This window comes from Nymphalis io, chromosome 3 (assembly GCF_905147045.1).
Source record: "Nymphalis io chromosome 3, ilAglIoxx1.1, whole genome shotgun sequence".
NCBI classification, from domain to species: domain Eukaryota; kingdom Metazoa; phylum Arthropoda; class Insecta; order Lepidoptera; family Nymphalidae; genus Nymphalis; species Nymphalis io.
In genome coordinates this window covers 13,414,575-13,432,542 of record NC_065890.1, presented here as the reverse complement: position 1 = coordinate 13,432,542, position 17,968 = coordinate 13,414,575, and the positions used below count along the sequence as shown (strand labels likewise).

Sequence of the window (17,968 nt, the reverse complement as noted above, 5' to 3'; positions counted from 1 at the left end):
ATCTCATTAAGGAGGACGCTTTAGATCGGGCAAAGTGGAGGCATAGATGCAGGAAAGCGGACCCTAGCGTTACTAGGCCGGGAAAACGCTAGGCAGAAGAAGAAGTCTATAATAAGTATTACTGTTTGGCGGTAGAATAAGTGATGAATGGGTGTTACCTACCCAGAATTTGCACAAAATCCCAATTATGTGCGGTACTTCACTGGTAAAGTATTTTTTTTATAAGTATGAAATACGTACTCTTCGTAACAGCAGACATTTATTTTTTTTCCTTCTATGTCACACATATTATAGTCTTTCATTCTTCCGAAAAGAATATGTGAAACTTCTCCCATTATAAACTCGCCATTTGGAGCAATCGTCGCTTGCGTTGGCTCTATAATGTTAATAAATTAATTAATTGTGTGAGTACACAATACATATACACGAATGCACGCACACACATACTTGTATTCATTGTGCCGAGAATGAGCAGATATTTTACAATTTTTATTGCTATGGGCCTATTTTGTGTTATACTTTTATTACAAGAAAAGTAGTTACCAGACGTATAATATCCATCAATCATTTTATCGTCTATTGCTTTTTTGCCTTTTCTTATATTTTGCTTTTCCACTTCAAAGGGCGCCACCGTCGCGACGCCGCGCTTAGTTTTCTGATTTATTACCAGACGGTTGATAATTAAAAGATGGAAATAAATCTTTGAGGCTCCAGTTAGTGAGGGAGTTCATCGAGGAATTATTGTTGATTAATTTCTTTCCTCAAATAACATGTTGCATTTGAGTGATAACCACAAGATAGTATTGTTTTCTGATTTCTGATTTGATCTTTGATTTAAAAAAAAGTTTATGATCAAATGCCGATGTGAACAAAATTAGTTACCAGTAATTTTTCACAGGCGAATTGCGCTTCTAAGTATTTTTATAGTCTGACCACTGAAACCTACAGACTTCTGTCTGATTATCGATACGGGTATAGTTAATACTATTCAACAAGGGATCTCCTACTCTGCTTCAAGTACATTAGGGCGAGTGTATTAAAAGAGACAAATTCAGTAAATATAGTTGTGGCCAATTTGGTATTAGCACCTCCAACTCAAAGCAAGCTTAGAAGTTGATTATTAATAGAACTAAATTTTTTCATCATTTTCGTTTTCCATGGCACCTAGGGAAAAATTGTGTTTTTGGGAGAAAAATTTATTGTTTTCTTACCTCATAATTTTCGTCATTTTCGTCATATTCCTCTTCGACTTCGGCGGTCATATTGTCTAAAATTTGTTTCTTCAACTTGAAGTATCTATTTGATAAGTAGAAAAAAATTATACAAATGTTCGAATAACAAAACTCCTTATCAGCTGAGAAATCCTAATAAAGCTCATCTATAAACAAACGTTATAACTACTATTAAAGTCGTAATAATTTCGATATATAAATATGACTAAATAATATAATGAGTACATAGACTTTAATGAGACGTTTTTCCAAATGAAAATGTATATATGTATATATAATAAAAACTAACGAATTTCTTGGTCTTGCTTCTGGTATATAGTAGTGAAAACATTTCTCAATACAGAATTCAGGTCCACGGGCTTCCACTATAAATAAAACAATTTGAGTTTATTTGAAAGACTAATCAACTAACATAGAATATTAAGCTATATATCCCGTTTTAGTCTGTCTATACTAAAACGGGATACATATATAATAGTGAAAACTAGTATACGCAGTCATAGAAGCCTTCTTTATTCCCTAACCGTTACAGCGCGATGGGAACGTGCTTATGGATTTTCCCTTGCTCGGCTATAACACTAGCTGCATATAGCTGCTTCTGAGAAATTATTGACTTATATAAACTTTTTAATTAATTAAATAAACTTCTCACTTAAAAGTAATTTCAAAGTTGACGGGATCTACAGCTTTATCATCTTTCGTCTAGATACGTTTCAGTCACCTTATCTAATAAACTGTGTTTTTTACACATTAACTGATTTAGGACTAAGATCATAAAATCATGCAAATTGAATATGAGTAATATTCAACTGAAAGACATATATCAGTATGTCAACCACATGACCGGTACCTAAGCTGGGTATATTTTTCACTGATAAATTATTTGACAATTTTTATTATAAAACATATATTATATACTAACAGGCACCCAATTTATCAAGTTTTCTGTAGGCGTACGATTCAGCCTCTACAGACTGTAATAACCGCTGCGCGAAATTATTTTCAGGCTTCCGCGACTTAAAATAAGGCAATGCACGTAGGTAGTACTTCGGACGCCACGTATAACGTATTTCTTGCAAATAATATTACAAATTTATTTAAATTGTGACCAAAAAATGGTTTGTCGTAATATCTACACATATCGAAAATGATAGTTCTCTAACACGAGTTGGCATAGAATGGCTGAAAAATAATTGTCTAACTTTGGCAAAGCCAAAAGTGTACTAAGATTTTATCAGCTTATGTTTATGTAGATATTTATGTTGGAGTTTGTATGTACATACATGTGTTCAATAGCAGGAATTATTTCGATTGTTTGATTTTTCAAAATTTCACCTCTTCTTTCTACTATTACTATAATCTAATAATAATTGTACAACTATATGATAGAAATATAAATCTAGACTGAAGTATATATATAGAATACAAATAATAGTGACTTGTTGTTATTACTTATGAGAAAACTTAAGATTACCAAAAGGGATGATTTGAGGAGGTAGCACAATGTGCCCTCGACATTCACAATCTTTAATAGGACATCCACATTTTCTCATTAGTGGTCCTCGCCATACCACATCTGGTATGTTGTCAGGTCGGGGCTTCTGAAATGATAAAAACAATGTAAGTGCATAAACCCTTGTTTACTCCAAAGCAACACAATGCCCGAATGCTACATACAGCGTTAGGAAAATGTCAAAACTATAAAAAGTATTAAAAATTGTTTACGATCTGATCTCGATATCTTTCATAAGACAGACAGTCCGCCTCAAGGCTGCATGTGGGCAAGGTTTATCTCAGTAAACTCAGTGACAATTAATACGTAAATAGTATATAGGTGTATAAACAGGGACTGAAGACCAATTATAAAAGTAATATATACGGAACGACATGTTATGTATACCTAAAGATTTAAGAAGTCGCAAGAATCATTAACAAGATCAGAGAAAAGCTCGTTTTCATTGCAAATTACTTCCACTGTCACCATTTTTAAACAATGTACATCATAATAGTATACGAGTACAGATATTTTTATATAAATATATCTTTATACATATTTTAGTAATATTAAAATAAATACAATAGTAGAAGTTAAAAAAGATTTTATTAATCTTATTGAAAATATATCTGGAACAAATATATATGCATGGATGAATGTCCTCCAGACCGATTTCGACGGCCAATCTCAAGAGAGATTAGCCAACTGCGCAGGAGATATTATGGTGCACAAGTGTGTGTGCAAACACAGGTGCACTCTCATAATCCGATAGGACGGCAATCCGACATGATCGGATAGAGTTCAGGCTCAGGACCAACGGCTTTACATACTTGCCGAGGTACGGGAGCGTACACAATTCCCACTTCCAGACTCCGGGCCGCTTCTGAAAATTTTCTTACAGAAAATCCCAATAACTTTTTCCTAGCCCGACCTGGGAATTGAACCCAATACCTCCGAATCTGCCTTACTTGTAGCCACTAGACCAACGAGGCAGTCAATATATATAACAATTGGTCTAGATCAAGGTTTGATTGCCTATTCCCTTAAATCTTATCTAGGTAATTATATCTAAGGTATTGAAATTTATCTATTATTAAACTCTAACGTGTCGCGTAGTACTTTAGCGACCAGTATAATTATAGACTAAAAGCTCTTATTATAAAAATATTTTACCTCTACAAAATCCTTATACGAAGACGATTTAGGGCGCATAATTAATTCTTGGTATCTGAGATATCTTTCCAGGTCTGCTAAACTGGTTTCTTTACTAATAGAACTCTTGTATATATCTCGCTCAAATTTTTTTTTAAACCATTCTCTTTCATCTAGATAAATTGTCGTAATTCGCTGTACTCTCGGTTTTTTTTTCGCTATCTTATTCAATGTGTTGTCCGGATCGTTAATACTTCTAACATTTTTATTACCAAGTACTCGAAAAACGTGTAAATATTTTGTCGGAAAATTTCGAAAGTGTTTATTTTTTAAAAAGTCTGCGTTATTATCCGAACTTGTATAGTCTTTTCTATAGCCATCTAATTTTTGTTTATTTACTGCACATGCATTTAAAGGTTTTACATTTAGTGAATTCGTTGTCTTGTGAGAATCTTTTGCTTTTGCCATAATTTGATTATACGAGATTTTTTTATTAGATTTATTGCTGAAAGACCACTTCTTGCACTATTTGCTTGATATATGCTTTATCTTCATAAAATTTCGATGAATTAATATATTTTCGAGTTCATCTTACCTACTGCTTTGTTGGAGTGAACTACAATGAATAATTAAATCAATTAAATTTATAGAAAAGGGAAAAGATAAGTCCTATGTTAAATTATAATTAATTATTTTACATATTTAAATATGGGCGAGAAATATGACATTTGTCATAGGTATGTTAAGAAAACTTTTTTTGTTCAACTTTAAAATTACGATATTTCAGTTGGTACGAAACCGGACAGTTGAACTATATATATTCTAGGGTTAATATTTTTCAATTATGTAGAGTATAGACAATGTTTGCGATTTTCTTCGCTACTCGAACATACCTGACGTAACTTTCAATTTTAAGGAACATTCGTGCAAGCACTAAAGACCGTTCACACATTAGCCTTTCGTTTATTCATAATGACTTATAAAATATCTAGTTTTGTATTTAAATATTTAATACAAATTGTAAATATTTTCAAATGTAATTAATCTAACTCAGTATAAAAAATTTTTTGAAATTCATTTGAAATTTAAGGTAGTAAATGTTCATTGCTCAATTCAGTGTTCTTTAAATTTAAACATTCGTGTTAAGCCACTCCCTCCTAACGCGAATGTAAGAGAGAGACGCGTAATCAGTTTAGCTAATGTTAAACAAATATTTCTTTCTAAATTAACTTTATACTTATTTAATAAAAATAATCATACTGAAAATTCGAGCCGCCTGAAAGTTTTTAGTTAGTAAAAATTTTAATAATTTAATGATTATTATTTCCATAAAACGTCATACATTTTATGCTTGACATGAATATTTCATACACCAGACAATACAATTCAATACATAATCCTGACCTGTTGCAGCGGCTATCAAAATATGACATTTAAGAAGATGTCGATTTTGGCCACGCAGTTTTGAATATAGATAATTTATTCTTTCATTCTGGAGGTCACGACTCAAGTTCTTGAATTTTGCGTAGACAGAGAAACTGTCTATGGAATTTTGATATAACTTTCATGACAATTGACACTGACAGCTCTCAATGCAATTTTTATATAGGTACTTACTTTTTGAGCAACATACGTTATGTTTAGAAAACAAAATAGTTAAAAATTAAATCATTAGCTACAAGTCTATATAAGTCTTCTATAAGTACAATTTGTTATAATGAATAGTACTCAATACAAAGAATACCATGAGTCATTCATGCTTAACAACAATGGATCGACTGCGGTGCATACCTGCTTGTGTATATATTTTACCTTACAATGTGCCATGTTGTGTGTAATCAAACAAATAAGAAATAATACAAATAGATATATTAGTGAATATTTAATAATTATCCTTCCTATGATATTAGCGCACACAGTTTTTTCAGATTATATTTATGAACTGAACATTGCTGTTTTCATTTTATTAATGTATGAAATAGCTAAAAACTACGACAAGTTAGACGTTCACAAAACCTTGTCATCTAGTAATGTTTATTTAAATAATAAAATATATTTAATAACATGTCTAAGAGGCTTGACATATCTGATTACTGGACTTTGCATATTAGCTGTGGATTTTAAGGATTTCCCACGACATTTGGCTAAAACTGAAAACTACGGTTATAGTTTAATGGACACTGGAGTCGGTCTTTTTGTTCTAATAAGTGGCCTTGTACACAAAGATGTCAACAAAAATAATTATCAGACTGTATTGAAGAGTAACACTAAATTTGTATTGATACTTTTGTTACTAGGTATAGCAAGATATTTCTCCGTTAAGCAATTAGATTATCAAGTACATATATCAGAATATGGAGTGCATTGGAATTTCTTTTTCACTCTTGCAATATGTAAACTTTTTTCAACTGTTTTGTTGATTATTACTTCACATGTATTAGTATTATGTATTATTGTTATAATTGCACATGAATTATTACTATATTACGGTGTACAGGATTGGGTTTTTAGTGACATTAAAAGAATTGGTTTTATAGATGCCAATAGAGAAGGTATATCTTCAAGCCTTGGTTATGTTGCTTTATATTTATTTGCAGCTTATTTAAAAAAGGAATTAATTAAAACATCCTGTAACAGGTATTGTATTCTTCGAAACCTTCTGTCAAGTTCTTTTGTTCTACTTATTATCACAACTGCTGTTAACAGAATCAGACCTATATCGAGAACCTTGGCTAATACTGCGTACTGTTCCTATATATCTACAGTACTAACATTTGGAGTATTAGTTATTTATTTCTTAGAAGTAATATTTCAAGGTAATAAAAAAACGAGCTTTGAAGTACCTCTTATATTGGCAGCTATTAATAATAATGGACTTTTGTATTTTTTAGTGGCTAATTTAAGTACGGGTCTTATAAATTTATCTTTACACACATTCTTAGTATCATCACTTACGACATTTGTTATATTGAATTGTTATATGATATTTACAATCTATATAACAATTTATATGAATGAGAAAGGTATTAAATTATAGAAAATAATTAAAGCATATACTTTTATAAATAATCTTTTAATGAAACTAATATTAACATGCAATATAATAATTGTCAATTATTATCTAACATAATTATTCTTTATAAAATTCTAATGGCAGTTGTATCCAGACTAGCTTTTTTGTCATGTAAAAATAATTTATAAAGGCATACTGTATATATTAAGAAAAATAACTAATATTTTTTGTACAATTTATAATAAAATAAACAAATATATATATATATATATATATCTAGAATGATATAATTTAACAATAGACTAAACTAAGAATACTAATTAATACAAACAATTGGTCCCTGTAATCTATAAATATACAAAATTTTGATGATAATACTTTAAAATGTTAATAAAAACAGTCTTGACATTTGCAATAATACAAGGGTTTCAGAATTTCATTCTCAAAGAATACATTAATTACCACAAACCTCTATGGGATGTAAATGTCTTTTTTTAACATTGATCAGGTTAATTACAAATAAATAGGCTTTCATTAAAAGTTATGGAACTTGTTGATTAAGGTAATGGCAATAATTAAAAAAAAATGTATATATATATAAATATATACTACATATAAATTGATTATTTTTATATATTGATTTATACTATTTGAGTATAACTTAAATATTATTATAGCTTTCAATTTGTGGAAAAAAATTTAAAGATGGAATTAATTGTTATATAATATACTTGCTGGTTCTTTTTATTAGAATATACAATCGAAACAGGTGGATATGCTAATGCCAAAGTACTATAAACTATGAATTCTAGTAAATTATAATTTTTATGCTATGATCGATGTAAAAGAGGCAGAATGTCTTCAGTCCTAACAAGTTTTGATTGACGAGAAATCATTCGCACACAACCAAAACAACATCCATAGAAAAAAAGTATTACTAATATAAATAAATAAACAAATAAATGTGGAAACCTCTTCGGTGACCAGAATACTGTGTATTTCATATGATTGTTTTCTGAAACAATAAAAGCTTTTGAGTATTCAATAAGTTGTTTTTAAGGTATCTTATAATAAAGTATTTTTTTTTAACAATGTTATCTGTAGTCTCTGGAACTACAGAACTAATTTCAAAAACTATTTTGCAATTAGAACACTATCACTGAATAGAAAAGTAAGTTACAAGTTCAAAATCTTCATATTTAAAATAAAATGAGAAGAAAGGTATTTTTTTATTATATGAAAACAACTAATTACCTATGATTGCTGCGCCATATCCCATTTTATCTGTTCCCATTCTATAGGAGCATGTTGGAACGAATATTTCATACAGCCACTCATCATCAAATGCAATATTCAATACTGGGTCATTTGATTGTAGCAGGTGTGTTTCTTTATATTCAAAATTCTTAGTTTGCTTAAAATATTTCGACATGTGCTCGTGAGCACAGAAGTATATATCCGGATGTATTGCTTTGTTTACCTAAAAATACATGAAATTATCCAAAGTTAATGTCTTATAAACTCAACTGCAATTCCTATAAGTGGTTTCGTATTCAAATAGATATAATAGTTAACTCAATCATTCGCAGCCAATGGTTGAGTGGAAAAAGAGTTTCTATATATATAATATATTGTCCAATAATTTTTCTCTTATTGTGTTAAAGTATTTGAGTGCATTTTATGTTTCATCAATCGGTGGAAACTTCGCTGTATAATGTGATATTTAAATTGTATTATGTAATTAGATTATATTTTATATCTGTTTGTTTCCCAAATATTAAATAAATAAATAAATTATAATATATACATATATTTAAAAAGTTAACAGCACAATAATAAGAAAATCAAATTTTTATTAAGTTGGAAATAAAGATACTACATATAATGTAAAAAAAAGAACATTTAAAGTGAATTACTTGTACTATTAATTTATAACCTACTACAGAACAATTTATTGAGTACACTAGGCCACATCTACAACATTATAAATAATAATGCACTATCACAGGATTACAGGGACAGTTAAATACATAAAATAAATATCATACAAGGTGGCCTTATTGCTAAAGAGATGTTCTTCCATATATTCTTAGAATAGAAGAAGTTTTTTTTTTTTTTATAGAATAGGAAGGCGGACGAGCATATGGGCCACCTGATGGTAAGTGGTCACCAACGCTCTTAGACATTGGCATTGTAAGAAATGTCAACCATCGCTTACATATCCAATGCGCCACCAACCTTGGGAACTAAGATTTTATGTCCCTTGTGCCTGTAATTACACTGGCTCACTCACCCTTCAAACCGGAACACAACAATATCAAGTATTGCTGTTTTGCGGTAGAATATCTGATGAGTGGGTGGTACCTACCCAGACGAGCTTGCACAAAGCCCTACCACCAGTAAAGTAATTAGGTAATGTGCATAATGAAATATATTTTATTTCATATCTTTACCTGCCTTCCATAAACACCTTTAGATAAAACAGGATAATGTGCTACAGCAATTTTAACATTCAAATCTGCATCATCTGGTCCTTGTGGTACTTTGTACATTATGGAGTTAACTTTGTAAAAAGTTATATTTCTGAAGCTAATTACTGATGGCTGATTAAACACTTTATTGAACTCCATCACTTTATCATGTTTTATTGGTTCATTTTCACCGCCTATGTCATTGTCTCCTGGGAGCCATATTTGCTGTAAATATAACATCGAATTATGAATGAAATAACTTTTATTTAGCATTGTCTAACTTATATATATACTGAGTATTTAGAAAATACCATCAAATCATTGAAGATGCTGGAGAAAAAGTTGGGAAAGAAGGATTTCATAGCTGGATAGAAGGATAACATGATACTAAAAAATTGTAGTTTTCTACTAATGTCAATTAGAATTTTTTTAAATCCTGTTAAAATTACTTTTATGAAGATTACCAATCTTGTTTTTTTTTGTGCCTGATTAATAATTATTATGACATTCTTACCACAATAGGATAATATACATCAAATATATTAGAAAGCCTTTTCACATAGCCATGAAATTGAACTTGACTGGAAATAGAACCTTCGTCCATTAAGTCTCCCAAATAAACCAATACATCTGGCTTAAAATGTTTTATAACTACTGAGAAAGTTGATCTTAAGTACCTGGAAAAGAGATATTTAATGAACAACTCCAAATTGTTAAGACTAATTATTATTTTTCCTTAATTTTCCCTGACGATTATATTTATTTTAAAGAAAGGAGGTACTTCTTTCTTTAAAATAAATATATTTACATATATTTGAAACATAAAGTTTTTACAAAGAAAAGGAAACCTTAAAAAGAGTTATGACAAAAAATAATGTTTAGCTCCCCAAACGTAGAGAAACTGTCAATAGTCTAGTCTATTCAATTAATTATTTCTCTATTTTACAATCACTGAGAAATTTTAAAATGGAGTGTAAAATCAGAATTTTCTGTGATTTTCTAGGTAACTCGATAACACTGACTCTCCCTGACTACCTTCACCTTCTCTTTCCAGAATGTGGATATGTTGACAATTGATATGATAATTACACAGAAATAATTAAAATTTTACCTATCACTATCCCAATTGAAGAGTAGGTTCAAAGGCGGTGGAACGGCTAAATCTCCTTGTATTTGTGGATCCGCTATAAAGAGGATCTTGGTACATTTTATATTGTGTTCGCATTCTATTTTTTCCCAAAATAATGGTTGAACCACAAATACAAACCATTCACAATAGAATGCAACGGCCAGTGGGAGTGCTATTAGGTATTTTAAAGTTGTACTAAAAAAGAAAAACAATTCTTATTACAGAAATATACATAAAATAATAATATATGTTCATTTCTATCATATAAAATATCAAAATGATTTATCAAATAAACCTTCTTCTTAGATACATGAGTGTCTTGATAACATTCCAATAGAGTTATATTCTAAGACTATCTCTTTTGTAAGACTATAAATATAATTATAACACATTAAAAACAACACTTTTGACTTCGGCTTCTGTTTATGTGCAATAGTGAATTGTCAATTTGCTAATTGTCAATTAACATTCACCACAGATGTCTATTATGATCTTTCGTAATTAGTTTATACAATTTGAGAAGTTCCCTAGTTAGTCACGGTACCTAATCGGGAGCATGGGTTCTCACTGCCGTATATACAAAGATAAAATACAAATATTCAAAATTTTTAAACTTCGTAGTTATAAAATAAAATGTAAATTTAATTAAAAAACAGGTTGTTGTTACAGAGCCTAGATTTTATCTAACATGAAAAAACTAATAAGTTTCTTAAGTCTTTGAAGATTTGTAATAAAAGTTATCGATTTTTTTTAATAATATAGAATATATTTTTAAGTTATGACAATTTTGTAATATTGAACGTTACATATTCTATGGTTATTTACACTTTTTTGAACGTTACTATTGCGGCGGTTTGACAGGTCAGCCTCGAGCCTCTTTTTAGCTTTCCGAGTAGCGTATTTTCATTTTATTTTACCTTATCTTTTCATTTACGCGTTAAAAGTAAAATTTATGTAGTTATTAAACTAGTATATTCATGTATTATTTCGTACCTATGTGCACTTACAGTGTTACATAAACATTAGTGTAGAGCGCTAATCGTATCGGCAATTCTTATGCATATAACTACACGATACGTCAGTTGATGAATGTTGGCTGAAAGATAATGGATGTGGATACTCCTAATATATTAAAAAGGTGCAGTAGTGCACCTCTTATCAATGAAGCGGCGTCTACAGCAGCAACTTCGCCTACAACCAATACAGCGCCCAGGTAAAGCCTAGATCTATCGACACGCCTCCCACGGGCCCCGAATCGGTTGTCGCTATGTTACCTGCCTATTTTTGACAGCTGCTGAGGTCGTTTGTGGGTTCCGTGCACGTATTTACCATTTTAATGCATTTAATTCTGGATTACTTGATGCATGATCCATTTTTTTATTTTCTAAACAAACTAATTTTATTATTTTTTTACAACAATTATTATTAATAATAATTATTATTAATTGTTGTAAAAAATCCAACCAAATATAATATCAATGAGGTGAAGAGAACTTGTATATTTATTTGAGAATAATATCAATATAGATAACAGTTTATTAATGATCACATTGTTTACAAAAGGTTTGTTATGGTTTTACTTAAAAAATGTTGTTCATTTACATTTTCCATTGATTGCCTCGCCAAGTATACATATCTATAAAAAAAACTTGCTTGCAGTGTATATTTTAGTATGTTATTAAATATCTTAATGTTTTAACATTATTCCTATTTATGTCAAATGTTTAAATATTTTCATATTAATTTAACTCTTTGGTTTCTTAACAGGTAACAAATTGTAAATTTTTTTAAATCACTTGACTGCATTTGGACATGTGATAAGTACTTTTAAATGATAATATTTTTGTAATGCAAATGTAAGAATGCTGTATGTGAATATATAAGTTTACACTTTTAGATAACATTGTTTTATCTGTCTACAAGATGAAAGAATATGATATTTAATTTAAATAAAAAACCAACTTACAGTTTGCGATATGTATCAATCTCGTGTGTAAAAGAATTCTTGCTATGCATATTAAATTTTGTATTCCCTTAATAGCATAAAATAAAATTTGTATCACCGAAATTGTAGGTTTTGGTACAAAATATGCACTTTTCACTACCTACATATTTAAATAGTTCTAACACTATTATAGTTTGTTAATGTCATGAATACCGATGCTCTATCTATTACATATGCGATATAAGTTGTTAGTCTCTTCATTAGTTACTTTGAATATGGTTATGCATTGCATTTGAATATAGTCACCATAGTCTTATTTTCAGACTCGATAAAGACATGAGAATGTTATATTATTAAACTGGAATCCTAAGTAATATAAATGTGAAAGTTAGCTTGTTTGTTTGTTATGCCAACATTACTTAACTTTTTTCTTATCTCTGGAAAAACGCGTTTCCGCCACGGGAACAGTGGGGGGGGGGTATGTTGGGCTCGCCGGTGTCCAAGGCGCCGAGTGCGCCCCGAACATCGGAATACCCACTAAAAAAAACAGCAGTACCCTTTCCGTCTTAACGAGGTCCGCCATGGGATCGCTTTCGCATGCTACCGTGACGCTCTAACGATCATTATTTAACTACTCAACCTGTCGTCATTAAATTTTGCATATAATATCAGGGGTACGTAAAAGGATATAGGGTACCTAAAACCTGCCATTCCCATGCAGGCAACACCACGGACAGTAACTTATATTAATTAAAATGAAGAGTGCTTTGTATTTTGAACTATACGATGATATGAATTGATTTCCAATAATTGATACTTATTGATAAGAATACATACGAGAATCAAATAATTGCTTGTAAACTTAAAATGTTATTTCAATAACCATTGAATAACAACATGTTGTCGTGTTCGGAACTATTGAAATTAGAATATGAAATAATGTTTTGCTTTTGAAATTGCGTGTGTAAACTTTATGGCATTGTATTCAGTTTTTTATTGGCATTCTTGATTTAATGTGATTAGAATGTGTGTGTGGAGGGTTCTGTAATTTATACTTCTCGTCTATTGATTGTGAGTTAAATTATTAAAAAAAAAAAAACAATAATAAAATAAAATCAATTACATTCAGAACGAGATAATTAACTCAGGAAAATTTATATAGAAACAAGTGTTCCGAGTTTTTCATATGATTTATGTTTACGACACAACACTGCAAATGGTAAAATAGCTCAGGCATATAATCATTTTTACATCAAATTCATACTTATTTGTTGTTTTTTTTTTATTTATTAATGTACCGATAACTGCTGGCGCCACACAGTTTAAATTAATAAATATCTTATGCCTTCTTTTTTTTTTCAGGAGCACATCATTTTTCAGTATGTTCAATAACAGTTTGCCGCGCACGCGTAGTAATAGCATCAGCTGCAGTCCACTGTCAGCGGCGGTCAATATACCTGGGAGTGTACAAGTAAGTAAAAAAAAAAGCTCTCCTTGATTATTATTTACGATGTAGTTCTTTTACTTTAATTTTATATTAAGCGAACAAAATACAAATATTGCTTTTTGAAAGAAAAAAAGGTCGGTCTGAGGATGAACATGTCCGAGACCAAAGTGACATGACTTTGGTCTATTATCTATATTTGCCGCAAACGTGGACCTTACATAATCGTAAGAATACCGTACATCGTAGTGGGTGGCCACTAATTCTACCTTGGATATCTAACGACATCTCAGCTTAGGGTGGGCTGCTTTTGAAAAGTTGGGACACTACATCCAAACTCTCACAATGCCTCAAGTCAATCAATCAAATCAAGGTGTAACCAATGCGTCCCGTCTACCATCATCTACATTACCCAAACATGGACGTTTAATAAGCATGCTATGCATTAAATAAAAGAGGCACAAAGGGCGATAGAGCGTTCTATGCTAGGCACCTCTCTCGTTGATCGTGTATCGAATGCAGAAATACGAAAATAAATAATACGATACGAATACGAAAGGTTTAAAGTGGACATGGGCTGGACACTTGGCCGGGCGGGAAGACGGAAGGTGGACCAAAGTCGTCACGAAGTGGTTACCTAGAGAATCGAAAACGACCATACGCCATGATGACAGGCGTGGTCAGATGATTTAAAAAAATGGCGAGTGATCAATGGATGCAGACCGGACCGGGAGAATTGGCGCGCGAGTGAGTTGTGTAGCACATGATACGGTGATGATGATAGAAATTAAGATTTTGAAGAAAATATTCGTATCGAGATATATAGCAAGTTGGATATCATAACTGTTTGAAAATTATAACTACTTTTGTAAATAATACTCTTATATTACGGCAAAAACTTCTCCTGTTAAGTTTTAACAAAAGAGTTATTGGTCGGAGTTAATGGTCTAATAACGACTTTATATTCAAATTTTGACCGACTAACAACTTATCATAAGTCTCCATTTCTAGCATCACTCGATAAAATATTTAATATTTGTTGCTAAGAGTAATAATAAATCGTGCGTTCCAGACTACGTGCGGCCGGCGCCTGACCCCGCGCGTGAACCAGCTGCGCGCGGAGGAGTGCGCCGACGTCAGCAACACGCGCGAGGTGGCGCACGAGCGGGAGGTGCACACCGCCATGCAGATGGGGCAGTCCTACGAGGACCTCACGCTGCTGGGCGGGCCCGCCAACTCGCCCACCAGGGTGCCCAGGTAACACCACCGTGCACAGATGTAGCGTTGCACCCGTTCGCGTCACTTACTCATTACGCGTACTCACTTCCTCCATTATATAATACTACTATGACTAAATAAATAAAAACCCGTAAACGTCCCGTTACAATGCAAGCTGATATTCAAATGTTTTAAGGAAAGTAACAGTCCATGAATATCCCACTGCTGGGCTAAGGCCTCCTCTCCTTTTTTAAGAAGGTTTGAAACTTATTTCACCATATTGCTCCAATGCGAGTTAGTGGAATACGAATGTGGCAGAATTTTAGTGAAATTAGACCCATGCAGGTTTCCTCACAATGTTTTCCTTCACCGCTGCTCTGAATACACAATAGATGATAAATCGTGGGAGCACTGCTTAGCCGGATCGCCCACAATTTTTGGTTAAACAAGTTTGTAACCGTTTTAGTAATTTTCTTTACAAAGAAAAAAATATGCTTATCATGTATCTCATGCGCTTCGAGCACGAGCGATGTCCACCACTGTGTAAAAGAGTCCCGAGCATAGATAGCGTGTCTCGTGTGAACGCAGCCCGTGCGCAGGTTCTCGCCCGTGGTGTCGCCGTCGCCGACGCGCAAGTACACGACGCGACGCAGCCTGTCGCCCATCGCGCTGCGGGCGTCGTCCTTCAGCCCCGTGCGGCCCAACGTGCTGGTGGGCAAGCGGCGCTGCGAGGACGGCGACTCGTCGCTGTGCAAGCGCATGTGCACGGGCCGCCTCACGCCGTCCACGCCCGGCACGCCCGACTCCGACTCGCTGGAGTGCACGTTCCGCCCCGTGTCCCCGCGCGGCGACCCGCCCCGCCCCAGCTAGTGGCCCGACCGGCGGACCCTGTGGACTGTCCTGTGAGCTTGACGTTCGGGCGCCGTCTCGTAGGTACCAAATGTGCGCTCGTCGATGCCTCCTGCGCGAGGTCGATCGGAACCGTACCGGTGAACGGTTCGATCGGGTCTCGTTTCGGTTTCCGGCGGGAACGTGAGGTTGTAAGTACTTCAGGTGCAATCGACGTAGCCTACGGCGTTAGTTCCTAATAGTGAACTTGTAGCGTATTATTCTTATCGTAACGTAGAAGTTAAAAGCGAGTGCCCTTTTAATAGCCAAAGCATCCAAAACTTTATTGTAAATATGTTATGTTAGGTGCGTTCTTATATAACGAACGCTTATATTGTATATAGTTTAGTTTTGTAAGTGAACATAGCCATTACTTTACATAAGTTCATTTGAGGAGTTGAAGTGTTCTCTCCTTTCATCCCGCCTTTCGTTTATGTAATTAGTTAGTCATCCTGATCATTTCGATCTCTGGAGATAAATGTATACAATTTTGAAAAAAAAATCTTAGTAAATGATAACACATGTCTACTTAAAAACAATTGAAATAACAGCATGACATTTGTCGACGGCAGCTGTTTTTAAAATCAAATCTGTTTTTTTTTTCATTAATATTCTTTCAAAATATCTTTATTGATTTACAATTACGTTTTCAGTGTATAATTCTCATGAGTGTTGAAAATAATTTGTAAATTTTTATAACTGAAATTTTTATCATAAAAAATTTCGTCATTATCTTATTACTTTTATCATTTATAAATAAGTCTCGAGAAACTTCGGTCTTCGTAATATTTAACTCATAGAATTTTGTTTGTGTTCATTATTCACTTTGAATAAGTTGCGCTTTCGATTGTACCATATTGGTAAACTCAGTCCATTGAATGTTCGTTACAATATGTGGGCATTTTAGTTTATAAGTATAATTTTACTTGCCAAGTTTGATATGTATCTATCAATTTATTAGTACAGGGTAATGAACGCGTGTAGGGTCGGTACGAAAACCGTTATATATATACAGAAAAAACATGATTATCATTCAAACATGTTTCTGTTGCCATTTGTATTATTACGACTAGAAATTATATTGAATATTTTTTAAACACACCTGTATAATATAAACAATTGATTGTAATAATAGAAAATAAAATATATATTTATATTTTGACAACATTCAATGGAAAGTTTTATTGTGATAGTTTTAATTTGATAACAGTATATTTCAAATGAATTCATCTAATCTCATACATGTTGTTAAACACATAATTTGGGTTATATAATTACCTCAAATACACATGTATATTAACTGTTACTGTATGCTTTTTTTATTTTGTATATAAAATATGGATTATATTATTGAACATAAAGCCAATGATAACTGCTTGATTTAATTAATTTTAATTATAAGGCATCGGTGTCTCCTTTGAAAGAGAACACTTTTATAACTTGACAAACTTTTCAAAAGAATTGAACAATGTTGAATAATTCAATTCGCTCAATACTGGATTGGTGCAACGAACACCATGACCTAGTCTTGATCAATCAATTGTTTTAAAATGAACATATTTACTTTTATTTGCAGACTTCCTTAAAAATCAGAGGTATACTGGCACAATTCGATTATCTTAATAAATAGATGCAAAGGCACAATTGAAAAAAAAATTACGCCCAATGACGATACATTATTTATAGTAGTACCTAATTAATGTATAATGCAATTAAATATGAATGATATCAACTCATTTTGTAATATGGCATTTAAAACCCTTAGTATGAGTAAAAATATATGTAATATCTAAAAAAAATCGTTTATCAGTGACTGTTGTACCTATGTATGTATTGTAAGTAGGTTTATTTTATAACTTTTGTAACTATAGTTGGAGTCATAGAGATAATGTTTTCAAGTGATTAAATCACAACATGACTAATGTCTTATTTTTCATTTTAAAATCTAGAAAAAAACAAGTTACCAAACCAAAATCACTTT

The 17,968-nt window shown here is 32.1% G+C and overlaps 3 protein-coding genes across 3 annotated transcripts; 2 read left to right on the top strand and 1 right to left on the bottom strand.

Annotated features, from left to right (window-relative positions):
• The first annotated feature begins 5,507 nt into the window (after window positions 1-5,507).
• On the top strand, window positions 5,508-6,947 carry LOC126781223 (uncharacterized). The gene has a single exon (XM_050506110.1). The coding sequence runs from the start codon at window positions 5,597-5,599 to the stop codon at window positions 6,914-6,916; it is 1,320 nt and encodes a 439-aa protein (XP_050362067.1). The 5' UTR covers window positions 5,508-5,596; the 3' UTR covers window positions 6,917-6,947.
• Window positions 6,948-7,164: 217 nt separating this feature from the next.
• LOC126781230 (uncharacterized) lies at window positions 7,165-10,937 on the bottom strand. Its single transcript, XM_050506120.1, has 6 exons — window positions 10,788-10,937; window positions 10,475-10,687; window positions 9,878-10,040; window positions 9,346-9,588; window positions 8,147-8,372; window positions 7,165-7,907 (listed from the first exon to the last, which is right to left on the bottom strand). Exons 1-6 carry the CDS (start codon window positions 10,802-10,804, stop codon window positions 7,723-7,725), a joined length of 1,047 nt encoding a protein of 348 aa, XP_050362077.1. The 5' UTR covers window positions 10,805-10,937; the 3' UTR covers window positions 7,165-7,722.
• Window positions 10,938-11,350: 413 nt separating this feature from the next.
• LOC126781246 (P2R1A-PPP2R2A-interacting phosphatase regulator 1) lies at window positions 11,351-17,909 on the top strand. Its single transcript, XM_050506138.1, has 4 exons — window positions 11,351-11,705; window positions 13,800-13,908; window positions 14,954-15,138; window positions 15,699-17,909. Exons 1-4 carry the CDS (start codon window positions 11,599-11,601, stop codon window positions 15,967-15,969), a joined length of 672 nt encoding a protein of 223 aa, XP_050362095.1. The 5' UTR covers window positions 11,351-11,598; the 3' UTR covers window positions 15,970-17,909.
• Window positions 17,910-17,968: the final 59 nt, after the last annotated feature.

Excerpts from the sequence above, each read along its gene's own strand:
- LOC126781223 (XM_050506110.1), top strand. The coding sequence starts at position 5,597 with ATGAATAGTACTCAATACAAAGAATACCATGAGTCATTCATGCTTAAC.
- LOC126781230 (XM_050506120.1), bottom strand. Across the intron at positions 9,589-9,877 it reads ATGTATATTATCCTATTGTG|CAAATATGGCTCCCAGGAGA; the intron begins GTAAGAATGTCA and ends TTATATTTACAG. Across the intron at positions 8,373-9,345 it reads AAGGTGTTTATGGAAGGCAG|GTAAACAAAGCAATACATCC; the intron begins GTAAAGATATGA and ends ATGTATTTTTAG.
- LOC126781246 (XM_050506138.1), top strand. The coding sequence starts at position 11,599 with ATGGATGTGGATACTCCTAATATATTAAAAAGGTGCAGTAGTGCACCT. Across the intron at positions 13,909-14,953 it reads ATATACCTGGGAGTGTACAA|ACTACGTGCGGCCGGCGCCT; the intron begins GTAAGTAAAAAA and ends CGTGCGTTCCAG. Across the intron at positions 15,139-15,698 it reads TCGCCCACCAGGGTGCCCAG|GTTCTCGCCCGTGGTGTCGC; the intron begins GTAACACCACCG and ends GCCCGTGCGCAG.